The sequence below is a fragment of the Antechinus flavipes genome, chromosome 2 (assembly GCF_016432865.1).
Source record: "Antechinus flavipes isolate AdamAnt ecotype Samford, QLD, Australia chromosome 2, AdamAnt_v2, whole genome shotgun sequence".
NCBI classification, from domain to species: domain Eukaryota; kingdom Metazoa; phylum Chordata; class Mammalia; order Dasyuromorphia; family Dasyuridae; genus Antechinus; species Antechinus flavipes.
The window spans coordinates 253,942,368-253,955,386 of record NC_067399.1 but is presented as its reverse complement, the minus strand read 5'-3'; the positions used below and the strand labels follow the sequence as shown (position 1 = coordinate 253,955,386).

The following is a 13,019-nucleotide window of genomic DNA, read 5'->3' as shown; positions in this document are numbered from 1 at the left end:
TTGGGGCTATGGAGAATAGCAGGGAAAGACCAGCTGCAGAAATAAAGATTTGAGATGAATCTTGAAGGAAGTCAGAGAACTTAGGAAACAGAATATTCTATGCATGTGGGACAGACCATGAAAAGGGAAATGGGCTGCTGTGTGGAAGAAAGAATAAAATGATCAGTGGGGCTGGATTGTAAAGGTGTGGGCAAGGGAAGGATAAGACAGTAAAGTTAGAAAGGAGTCAAGTTGTGAAGAGTTTTAAATGATAAGAGTCTTTTTATATTTGATTTTGGAGATAATAGAAAGCCATTGAATTTTACTGAGTATGTGTATAGTGGTGGTATGCACTGGTAGGCACAATACCATAGTTATACCTGCAATTAGCAAAATCACTTGGGCAGCTCAATGAAAAATGGGCTGAGATGGGGGAACACAAAATAGGAAGACAACCACAAAATTATTGTAATAATCAAGGCATGAAGATGAGGCACCCAGGTAAAAGGAAAGGAAGATATATGAACAAGAGATGTTATAAAGAAATGACAAGACTTTACAAGAGATTGGATATTTATAGCAGCTCCCTTTGTGGTGACAAAGAACTGAAAATCGAGGTATATGATTATGATGGAAAACTACTGAGATGTAGGAAATGATGAGTTTTGTGGTTTTTCCCCCCTTTAAGTTTCATTTTTCTTGCACAACATGACAAATAAGAAAATAAGTTTTAAAAGACTGTACATGTTCAACCTATATCAGATTTTTTGCTGATGAGAAAAGGAGTAAGGGAAGGAAAGAGAAAAACTTGGAACACAAAATCTTACAAAAATGAATGTTGAAAACTAACAAACATAGTTCCAAAAGAAATGATGAGCTGGTTGATTTTAAAATAACATGTAAAAACTTGCATGAAATAATGAAAAATGAAATAAGCACAACCAAGAGAACACTGTGTACAGTAACAGCAATATTGTTTGAAGAATAATTATTAACAACCAAGTTATTCTGAATATTATACATACTCAACTTAACTAAAAAGAACCTATGAAGGAAGATGCTATCCACCTCCAGAGAAAGAACTGATAGAGGTACACAGAATATAGGCTTACTATATCTGCATCAGTTGGTGGCCTTCTGTAGTGTAGAGTGGGAAAGAAGGGAGGAACAGAGGGGGATAGTTCAGAATTTAAAATGTAACATGAATAAATAAACATTAAAAAACCCAAGAGATTGGATAACTACATAAATACAAGTGAGAAGTCAAAGTAAGGTTGACTCTGAGGTTTATGATCATGGGTGACAGACCCTTGATAGTAATTAGAAAGTTGGGAAGAGGGCAGAGTTTGGAGGAAAAGATGAGTTCCACTTTGGGCATGATGAATTTGAAATACTTTTGGGGCATTCAAGATGTTCAAAAGACAGCTGGTGATGAGGCTATAGCTCAGAAGATTATATATATAAATTATCTGCAAATAAAGGGTAATTTAAGCCATGGGAACTCATAAGATCACCATCTGAAATTGTATAGGGAGGGAAAGAGGTCTCAGGTTAGAACTCTGGGGAATAGCTGTAATTAGCAGATGTGACCTGAATGAAAATCCAAAAAAGGAAACGGAGAAATCAGAAAATTAGGGGTATAAAATATCACAAAAACCTACAGAGGCAAGAATCCAGGAGAAAAGGAAATCAAAGACATAGAGAGGGCAAAAAAAAAAGATTGAGGTCTGAGAAAATCAGTAGATTTGGCAATTAAGAGATCACTGCTAACTTTGAAAAGAGCAGTTTCAGTCAAATGATGAGATTGGGAGCCAGAGTGCAGAGGGTGTAGGGAGTGAGAGAAGAGGAATATAAATATGACTTTTTAAAGAAGTTTACCAAAGAAGGGGAGCAGAAGTACAAGATGATCTGGGAAAAGATTGTAGGATAAATGCCAATTTGTTTTTGTTTTGTTTTTTTAGAGAAAGGAGACATTAATGTGTTTGTAGGCATTAGGAAAGGATGCAGTAAAGTAAAAAATTGAAGTAAATTATTAAGGAAATGGGAATGAGAGTAGGAGTAATGTATTGAAGAAAATATAATGGGTTCAGATACATATATAGAAGTATTACCCTTGGCAAGGAGAAAGACCACTTTTTTTTGAGGAGACAGTGGGGAAAACACATCTGAGAAGGTATTCTGTAATTCCTCCAGAACAAAAAGACTTCTTTTTCCCTCCACTGACCACCATTCAAATGTTCTCCATTAAGCTTCCTCACTGGTTCTTGGATTTCTTCACAAAATTATTCCTTCTTAATAAATTCTATTTACCCCCATCCCCCATCTTCTTTCCCATCATTTCTTTTAAGTACAATCATTTTTGCTGTAACTTGATGTATTCATTCTTAAAAAATCATGAAGCCATGCAAAAAATCTCACAAAAAATAGTTTATGCACAAAATGGAGTTTGAGGCACAACACTCATAAACTTCAGATAAAAAACAGGAACCTAATGAAAACAAGAGTTTTCATTATTACTATTCACTATTATGATACATAAATACCATGATAGTTATGGTTGAGTGCTCAGGCTGTACCTTGCCACCTCCTGCCATTTCCAGAGAGGTCAAGGTAGAAAAGTTGAATTGCTGAGGGCAAGAGGGCAACCTTGGTACCTCTCAACTCCAGGATTGGTGGAGGAGGGGAATGGGATCTCACTGAGATGGTAGAGAGTGGAATAGATGGCTAGAGAGGGAGTGGAGTAGAACAGCCCTCCTCAAGCTTCTATTGCCACAGCTCCTATTGCATCAGAAGACAGACAACAAATACTGCATGTTACCTTGAAAAAGACCTGAAGTTTATGGAGGTTTGCATCAGGAAAGGCTGCAGCTTGTGAAGTAATGCAGTTTTCTATGATCTTCTACGGTTTCTCAAGGTTGGAATATAAGCAAACACAAAATTCAATTTATGCTTAAATTGTTCCCTGATCACTTTGGAACAAATTCACATTAAAAAAAAAAGTATTATAGTAGAACTGACTGTATATTGATCTAAGCAATATACAATTCCAATCCTTTCATTCCAAGTCTTAAGGGATAATTGAGGACAAATGAGCCCTCTTCGCATTTGGTACCTTTTTTTCTCGTTTCTTGAACTTTGTTATGTGTAAAGACATTTGAGGGCCAAGGGTTTTATTACTAGTTCCTTTCTTGATTTTTTTCTCCAGTGAACCAAAGGTATTTGAATAGTAATTCTTCATTATAGCTATTCTTTTAGGGATCTAACTTGGATACACCTATGCAGTCTTTTTTATTCTTATTTTAAAACCTTTTGATTTGATTCATAAGACATTTATCATGTACATCCTTATAAAGCTTTGTTAGATCCTACTCTGCCCCTAGCCAGGAACTTATCATGCCAGGCTATTTTTAGCTGTTGGCTAAAACCCAAATTCTGTCTTCAGGTACCACTTTCTTAGCTATCTGTTTACTTCCCAAATTAGTATTTCTCTTATACATCACTAGCCTTCAGTGGATAAATGAGAAAAACAATCTGTAGCCACGTTTGTGTTGTTTCCTGTCCAAGTCTACCTAATCTTTGGTAATACTTCTTAGATCTTTTTGGCATCTTCATTTGTGCATAAATTTATTACTAGAAGTAGGTAGCAGCCATCTATTTTGATAAGTCTTGGTGGGCTATTATTTTTTAGGCACTTCCTCACAAGATAGATAATGGAAATAAATGATTTATTAAAAGTTACAAATGGGTGATTCACCACTACTTCTCAATGCTTCCTTTGATCCTTATCAAATGTTCTGTCAATTAATAGCTTCTGTGGAGAAACTTCTTTGGAAGAAAAGCAGTTGTTTCCTTTCTAGAGTATCCATTCCTCCTCCTCCTGAAAAGACTTCAAATGTATTCTTTTAAACTCTAAATATATCTCTCCATGTAATAGTCTAGGAGGTTGGAGTTTCATCTCTTTCAGAAGATGGGTAACATGTTTTTTCAGCCATTTGTAGCCACTGTCATCACTATTATCAGTTTCAGTTGTATTTCTTCATATTTTAGTCAGTATATATAATTCTGGTTCTGCTTATTTCTTGGCATAAATCTGCTCATTTTTCCATGATTTTCCAACAATCCTTTCATTACTTATGGTTTAGTATTTTAGTCACAGAACTATTTCTTAATTGATAAAAATTCCTTTCCTTTGTATAGCAAAATAGGATTGCTATACAAGTTTTATACTAATGTTTTTGATTCTTGAGGGAAGTAAGTTTGCTATCAGTATCACTGAGTAAGAGTATGCATGGTTGAGTGATTTTGGGGGTGGAGTCCCAAATTGTTCTCCAGAATGGCTGGACTATTTCATAGCTCCAACAATAACGTGCCTGCTCTCCCACATCCTGTCCAACAATGATTTTCCTTTTTTGTCATCTATGCCAATCGGATGGATGAGGTAGAACCTCTAGTTGTTTTAACAGTGGTCTGAAGAATGTTTTTTCCCCAGATGGTTTATAGCTTCAATTTATCTGACCAACTCATGCCAATAACCAAGTCTTTGAATATGCTTTACCCTCCAACTGTTTTTACTTATGTTCTAACTTTCCTTGTCTTGCTAACTTATCTCTTTAGTCTCCTTCCTTTTTAGAGTAATTCCCTGGGCCTACTTCAACTTTCTCTCACAGACCAGTATTTGAAACTAATTTTTTCTTCAAATGATCCTATTTTTCTTCACCAAAATTCAATCTCTGGCTTTGTTTACTAGATCAATACCATCTCCCCTTCTTCCCTCCTCCCCATTATCCATACGATTTTTCCTTATTTAACTCATCCTCTCTCTCTCTTGGAAGCCAGAGATAGGATTCTCTGCCTTTTCTCCATAAAGTTAATCTTTCTATGTTCTGATCCGTGACTGATTAGCAAATACATGAATATGCAAAACATCAACAATTTGGGTTATTTAGTAAAATTTTTTCCAAAAGCTCTATGAATGGAAATCAGTTCTTCTTACTTATACCTGGATTCAGCAAGCTGTTCCAGTTGCTACCTAAACTGGAGGCTCACCCAGCTAAGACTGAAAAAAGAGCTCATCAAAAGGTTCTCAAGTGAAGTTATTTTAATCAGAGTAATTTGGGAAAAAATTATCTTCTCAGGTTTGGAGGCATACAGGTCATCGGAAGAGGCACTAAAGAATTCAAAAGTCTTTGAAATATAAACCTGACCCACTTTGGCATTAATACTACAACACAATTTAAGAGATTTTTAGTACTTTTATTCAGCAGTCAAACGAGGGTATATTCCAAATAAGCATTTTGTGCCATATCCAACGCCAGTTCAACAGACTAAGATTCCCTCCCACAAAACTGTCATTTGGTCTGTCTGCAACCATCTGCATAATAAATAAGAACTGCTACAAATGTTCATATTCCAGCATATAAAACCGAGCAACAAGTATCTCAAAATAGTCATGACCTTAAAACAAATTTCTCAGAAAAAATACAACACAAGATTAAGCTTCTGCAATATTATTTCCATATAAAACACTAGTAAAATATTTTTCTTAAAAATTAAATAATGAAATACCAAACCAATTATATACAATACACACGAATGAGTCAAAACATCCAATTCTTGGTCTCTCTGATGGCAAGAAGAGAAGTTCTATCACATTTTGTGGCACTAGAAAGCAATTCAGTCAAGACCCCTGACTCATGAAGCACTCAGTGAGAAAATGTTTACAACCCCACACTTCTCCTTAAGTGGACAAGTTTGATTGAAGTCTCTAAGAAGAGAGTTTATGTTTACTTCAGTGGCTAGAAAATTGTAACTTTTTTTCTGACATAGCAGCCAATGTTGTCTTTTACATTTATTACTCCTAGTTCAGAGTTATGTTACTTGAGAATAATGCTTTGCTTAGTATATGGAAATTTATCCATTTGAAAGAGGTCCACTTTTGAATTGTCTCCCTAGTTCACACTGGCATTTACTATGGTTAAAAAAAAATTTTGATCCTACAATTCGTTTCAGATACCAAATCAAGGAAAACTGGTAAGAACCTAAAGGGTCAGCACATTTCTAAGAAATTAAAATTGACTTCAAAAACACAAAGAATACATAAATAATCTTTCTATATGTATATCATCACAAAATTCCTTAAGTACACACTTGCAAAGCTACTATTTTTACCTTGGGAAATTTGAGAACTCAGCTAGAATGCTCAACAAATATCCTACTGCCATCAAGGTAAGCTAGATTCTTTTCTGTATTCAAACCATATTCCTAGCAAGCATAGGATAAACTTCTCAGCCTCTTTCCCTCATGCTAATCTTTTCACACTCCCTTCCCAATGATTAGCAAAAATGACAATATGTACCACCTGAACCATTTGTTTCATTTAATAAAAACTTATCAAAAATTCCTTCCACTAAAGTAAACATCATCAATTTTTGTTTCCTTCTTATTCCTCTCTAAGTTACTAGCAACGGCCTATGTTCTCCGACGTTTGGCTGCACTTGGACTAGAGGGATTGCTGTTTGCATTTAAGACCTTTTCTGTGACCCGGTTGCGTTTCCTCTTGTCTGCACCTTCTTTAGACCCAGAGTCTGATGAGCTCTTTTCTTTCTCTTTGCCACTGGACTTTTCAGCTCCTTTCCCCAAATTTCCTGAAGATGTAAAAACTGAGAAACAGAATTATTTTTGCTATTTCATTAACCATGAAATTGAATTTTTTGAAAATATTTTTAAAAGTTTCCCCCCTATATTTCAAGTGAACTTTATTACAATTAATACAGCCATACACATATCATTCAAAAAATCTTTTAATGTTCCCTGATTCCTTCTCCCATCTCTCTTGCTAAGAGTACAGATGTATGAAGGTATCAGTATGAAGAGTATGCCTGTCACTTTAAGTCTGAAAAATTTTTTAAGGTTATCCATTTTTTTTGGGGGGGTACAAATGTCATCTTTAAGTTATTCAGATTTTGTTTTACTGAGAATTTGCTGTACAAAATATTGCCACATTAAATAAACCACTACTTGAACCTATAAATATTTTTTCTTACATAATTTCATTTAAAATATTTGTTCTAATAGAATTTGACTGAAGGTAGATTTTAAACATATGACTGATGGCTAATTGTATCTCAAAGTCATTTTTAAGATTTACTTTTCTATTCTTCCTTTCCCCCCCAAAATTCTTCAGCATCATTACTGGTCAGTAAAACACTACTGCAGAACTAAAAGAAAATTGGGGGCACTATTAAGAAGCTGCTCTCTTCAAGTTCTCTTTTGATGCTTCATCATAGCATAGAAGTGAAATTAGCTTCATGAAGGTTGCTTTAGAAGAGTGCAAGCTCCAAAAGGTTCTAGCTACCAGCCTTGAAAAGATTCAACTTCGATGCAGGTAGTGAGCTAATTGTGTACTTATCAGAAGACCAGTCTACCTAAATTTGAAGGCACTCATAATAGATAAGTTGACTGAATCATAATGAATCCATATCACTAAAAATTACAGGTCCTTTAATTATTTTTTTAAAAGATACTTTTTACAATAAAGTAAAAATAGATTGATTAGTAGTTGGAACATATTCTCTAAATGACTATTCAAGACAGGACTAATAAAAAGACTAATAGGTCAAATATTGCTGCTAAAATGCTAAGCTGAATCTGTTTTAAATGATACAGCCTCCTGGATAAGCCAGGTGAATGTGGTATGGCACAGTTTACATAATTACCATCTTCAGTACCAGTGTGTGGATCCACTTCTTCCTTTATTTCTTCCTTCATCTCATCTTCAATCATTACTTTTCCTGTAAAAAGAATAAGTTAAAAAAAAATCAACTGAGAATCTGATATATGTACATCACCAAAATAGGTAAGTACTGTGTGAATTTCTATCCTGGAGGGGCTTATAAGCTAATAGGGGAAATAAATACAGATGAAGACATAACACAAACATAAAACACAATGGTCAATACTTAGAGCTATACTCAAATACTAAAGAGATTCCTTAGAAAGACTTAAAAGGCACTATTTCCAGAGGTCCTTTTTTTTTTTTTTTTAAATAAATAAAAATCAGGTCATTCTTTAGTAATAATCATTAAAAAAAAAAAAAACCTAGTATGAATACAAACTATTTCTATGAGATTGTAAGATCTATCTCTAGAAGTAACAATAAATCACAATAATTATGTTACTTTTTTTTTTTTTTACTGGGTATCACAAAAGTCTTCTAGTCTAGTGATAAGGATCAATAGTCTTAAAACAGCTAGTTACACTTGGTCAAGAGTTTACCAATGTTTACTATTCATATCTAACTCTGGTAGACAAACCTGGAACTGATTCTTACCTTCTTTGACCTCTTGAATAATTTCTTCAGGAAGGATGAAGTTCTTCTCTGAATTAGGGAATGGAAGAATCTCAGACTCATGCTGAACATCAAATAAAGTACAGTTTTGTTTTTTAAAGAAACAAAGAAAAAAGCTGTCAATTTGGACATATAATATCGTTAAGAAAATGCCACCACTAATTAGCTTAAATATAACTAAAAGCCATTCACTGCTGATTTCAGTAGTATGAAAATACTCCATACTCCAGATATGAGATGCACATATTTTAAAATGCTAACCATTTATCTATTTGAAAAAGTCATGAATTAAAAAAAAAACAAACAGCATTTCCAGTAAAAGGGAAAAGGGACTAAAAAAAAAAAAATCAAACCTAACAAAAAACCAAATTGAAACTGTCTTCAGATATATTAAAACTTAAAAGGACAGCCTGCAGTTTCCTTCTGTAACTTGAGGCAAAACTAAAGGTGTAAGCTGCAGCAAAAGCTTGCATCAGGTTAAAAGTTTCTTGCTTAGATAATTTAGCACACCAAGAGAAACTGGTCAAAACCAACAAAGGCCAGAGAAATGAGATAATATATTAATACAAGGGACATCTATTCTCTAAGTGATACAACCAAAAACATTTGAGGAGTTGTTGGCAGAGAGCATTTAGAGATAGATTTTTGGGAAAAAATATATAGCACACCTTAGTTAGAATGGGATGGAAGAAGAAATCATAAATATCATGGAATAAAGAACAGGAATAAATGTGAACATGCCTATGTGGCAAAGAAGCATGAGCAGGCGATTTAAATCTGAAAATTATAATACATTTTGAATGATTTAAGAGGAGGAGGAAACAAAAGAATTAAACTTGATTTCATTAAAGGGGGATTTGCAAAGAAATTTATATGGTAAAGGAATTTGTACGAGAAAAGTATTTTCAGTGTTGCTTTCTACTTCTCTCCCAATTTGGTGAACTAGAATCTATAGAGGAGCTGGGATTAGAACCCAGGAAATCTGTAGTTGGCTTAGTCAAAGGACCTGGATTCAAATCCTGGTTTGACATTTACTAGCTGTGTGATCATGAACAAACAGCTTCTCTGAGCTTCACGCTTCGCTATCTTCATTATTTTCCCCCAAAAGGGGCTAATATTTGCACTATCTACCTCAAGAGACAACTTTGATAAACCATAACATACTATTAAGAGATAGGTATCTATCTCTTAATAGTATGTTATGGTGTGTGTGTGTGTGTGTGTGTGTGTATTTGGGTGGTCCTTGCTTCCTATAAGGTAGTCTTTCTATTAGTTTGCTTATTATTTTCCTCTTTCATAAAAATACAGAAAAAAGTAGTGTTTTACTCAAAGGAATTCCATTCAATAAGTATTTATTATGCCCTTACTCTGTGCTTGGGACTGGGGATACTAAACAAATGAAAAAGTCCTTTCCCTCAAGAAGCTTATGTTCCTATTGCAGAGAACACATTTAAAAGATATGTATGTGTCTATGTATGTATAGCCAGGTCAGATTTATGAGATGCTGAACAGCACAAATACTGCTTTGTTTTTACATAGCAAATCAGGTAAACAAAACTCTTTAAAATATTCAAATGTTTATCACAGATTCTATAACTGCTGTGCTCAAAATGTTCAAATATTCAATTTGACCTGTGGGGAAATTCCAACCAATTTTCCCTGACTGATCACCAGTTCACTCAGCTGAATGGATAGCACTGACATTGTTTTCCCACAAACATGGTGAGAACCAATTCAAGGAAAGGGTACTGCCACAGCTTCCAGGAATAAAGAAACCAGCTACATAACGGCATGCTGAAGCAGGTTAGCAAAAAGTTATAGGCATGTACAATGCTAGGATCTGGGAATCACCCAATTGCAAGAATCCCAGGTGGGATAGACACACAAGAGGTATTCTTTGACATCAATCAAAAGGTCAGTGACTTTTGAATATCTATTATTTTCAGTCCCTAAAAAACACTTTTGAAACTTAAAGATTAGTTTGTTCCTTGGTTTTTGAGATCAGGGAACTTAAATAAGAACTCAAATAAGACTAGACATTTTATATATATTCACATTTTATCTTCACGCAACTTCTGAGGCAGGAGTGCAAGTATCTCTCTTTGGCAGATGAAGAAAATGAAGCTCAGTAAATGTCAAAGTCTAGACTTAAACTAAGATCTTTTTATTTAACCCATGTTCTTTTCACTGCCTCATACCTGAACATCTTGGGATTCCATCTGGACTGGGCCAGCCTGTTTGGCTCATTACAATAGACTGTTCCATTGCAGTCCATATTCATCTGAGAGAGGAAAGGGGAGTACTGAGACAATTCTCTGAAAACTGCGAAGTTGCGATTTCCTTCCAATAATTGAATTTGTGCAGATTCTTAGAAATTATGGACCATCAGCTTAGTATAGTGGAAAGAGGGATCAGGAAGACTGGGTTTTTAGTCTTGTTTTTTGCCACTAACTAGTTGTATAACTTTCAGCAAATTCCTTTTCCTTTATAGGTCTCAGTTCTCTCATCTGTAAAATGAGGATGCAAGATGATGATCTTTAACACCCCCTTCAAATTCTAACACTCTATTAATGGGTTCCAGTTAGCTGAATTCAACTTCAACACAATTTTACTGTTTTAGCAACTATCCCCCTAAATTTTTTAGGCAGGATTTCCACACACCCTATTTTTTTTAATAGCCAGGCACTCCTGTTTAAAGGTTTCTAAGTTTTATAGGAACTCATTAGGAGAATAGAATTAAATCCTCTCACTTTTATTTATAGCCCAACACTGTTGGAACTCACTCCTTACCAATGCTTGCATATCGTACATAGTACTTAAGTGGTCCCAGATGACTTTGGAGGAGATCTGCCGACCTATGTTCTGGCTGAACTTGTCCCTGATGCAGATCATGTGGAAGTGCCGGTTCACACCTGTAAGGGGGGAGGGGGAGGGAAACTGTTCAGGAAATTCCACCTGTTGCAGACAACTTTTTTTTGAAGGGGGTAGGGAAAGTCTTTATTTTACAACATAAGGAAATGATGGAGTCCAACCCTAGAAGAAGTCTTTCCCCTTTATTTCAGGAATATTAGTTTTTGTTTTCTTGGCTATAATTTCACACAGAAGAGTATCCTCTCTCTCAAACTTACTGCTTTCATTCATAGCAACCAGTAAATAGTAGATACTCAATAAATCCTGTCTGAATTTTAGACAAAAGAACCCCAAATTGGCCTGGACTCAAGATTTTCCCATAGGGCTCTACCATGAGGAACAATTGACATTTCTCCCCCTCCCCAAAGCTCCAAAAAAAGAGATCACCACATACATCCTTCCTACCGGACTGGGGGAAAGAAAAGGAGAGAAGGGATGAAGAAGGGGGCGGGGACGAGAGGAGGGGGAAAACCTGGGCTGGGCGCAAAGGGGAGAAGCCCGAAGAGAGAGGGATAGGAAGCCCGTGGGATCGAGAAAGGAGGGGGAGGAGGAGCTTGAGGGACCGAGATGGGAGGGGGGAGGAGGGGGAAGCTCGGGGGCAGGCGATCCGAGCGGGAGAAGCGCGGGGGCTGGGATATGAAGGGGGAGGGGAAGAGGGGGAGGGGAGGGAGGAGCTCGGGGCCCGGGGACGGGAGGGGGAGAAGCCCGAGAAGCTAGGATAAGAGGGGGGAGGAGAAAGCTCGGGGACCGAAGGGAGGGGGGGAGAAAGCGGGAGATAATGAGGGGAGTGGGGGAGAAGTCCTGAGGCCTCAGGGCAGGAGTCGGAGAAAGGAGACGAGACCCAAAGAGACCGGGCTCCCTGAGCAGCTTCCCAAGGGTGGGGAAATGCGAGACCCGCCCCTCCCCCCCCCGGCCGCAGCTCAGGCCCTCCGCCCGGCCGCGGCTGGCACTCGAGGCCGCGGCTCGGGCCAGGCCTACGCTCCGAGGGCTCCGCCCCTCCCTGCTCGCCTTCCCTCACCGACGGGCTTGTGCCCCAGCATGGCATGGAAGAGGCACACTTCCACCTCGGGGCTCCACACCACGACTTCCTCGGGCGGGCCCGGCGCCGACTCCACAGGCCCCTTCTCACCGCTACCGCCAGGGCCCGATCCGGAACCAGAGCTGCCGCCGCCGCCGCCGCCACCGCCACCACCGCCGCCGCCGCCGCCCGCGCCCGATCCAGGGCCGCCGCCGCTGCCGCTTCCGCCGGTGGCAACCTCGGCTTCCCCCATAGCTCGGTCCCGGCTAAGAGAGCAGCGCAGCTGCGGAGCGCTGCGCGCGCGGCCCCGGCGCCCCCTGGCGGCCGCTCTGCGCCGTGCGCGCCCCCGCGCCTGCGCCCCCGGGGCCGCGCCTCCCCGACCCCGGCCCCTTGAGACCACTGAGCTAGCCTGCTCCTGACCACTCTCGCAGACCCCCCCTGGCCCGGTGTTCCCCATGTATGGGGACGTTGGCTCCTCTGGTCGAGACATATTTCTCTCCCCAGCCCACAACGACAGCCGACCTTTGCTGCGCTTTAATTTTCCCAGCAGGAAGTACCCATTTAAAAACCCCTTTAAACAAGACCAGGAGAAGTAAACCCGGTCGTGAGATTTATGAGACCCTGCGGAAGTGGTAGTGGGTGGGGTCGGTGTAACAATCCTATTATTACCTTAGATGAGAATCAGGCCTTGATTTAAAAAAAAAAAAAAAAAAGCTGCACTATTATTCCCGCCCTTTATTCCTAGGGCAGTCATTCGTAGAAATG

General features: G+C 38.3%; 1 protein-coding gene across 2 annotated transcripts; it reads right to left on the bottom strand.

The window, feature by feature from the left end:
- Positions 1-5,211: 5,211 nt before the first annotated feature.
- MRGBP (MRG domain binding protein) lies at positions 5,212-12,522 on the bottom strand. 2 transcript variants are annotated; one of them, XM_051976714.1, is made up of 5 exons: positions 12,255-12,522; positions 11,117-11,238; positions 8,309-8,390; positions 7,695-7,769; positions 5,212-6,638 (listed from the first exon to the last, which is right to left on the bottom strand). In XM_051976714.1, the coding sequence occupies exons 1-5, from the start codon at positions 12,505-12,507 to the stop codon at positions 6,448-6,450; spliced, it is 723 nt and encodes a 240-aa protein (XP_051832674.1). In that variant the 5' UTR covers positions 12,508-12,522; the 3' UTR covers positions 5,212-6,447. The 2 variants fall into 2 exon arrangements, with proteins under 2 accessions (XP_051832674.1, XP_051832675.1); XM_051976715.1 differs by having other exon boundaries at positions 7,707-7,769.
- Positions 12,523-13,019: the final 497 nt, after the last annotated feature.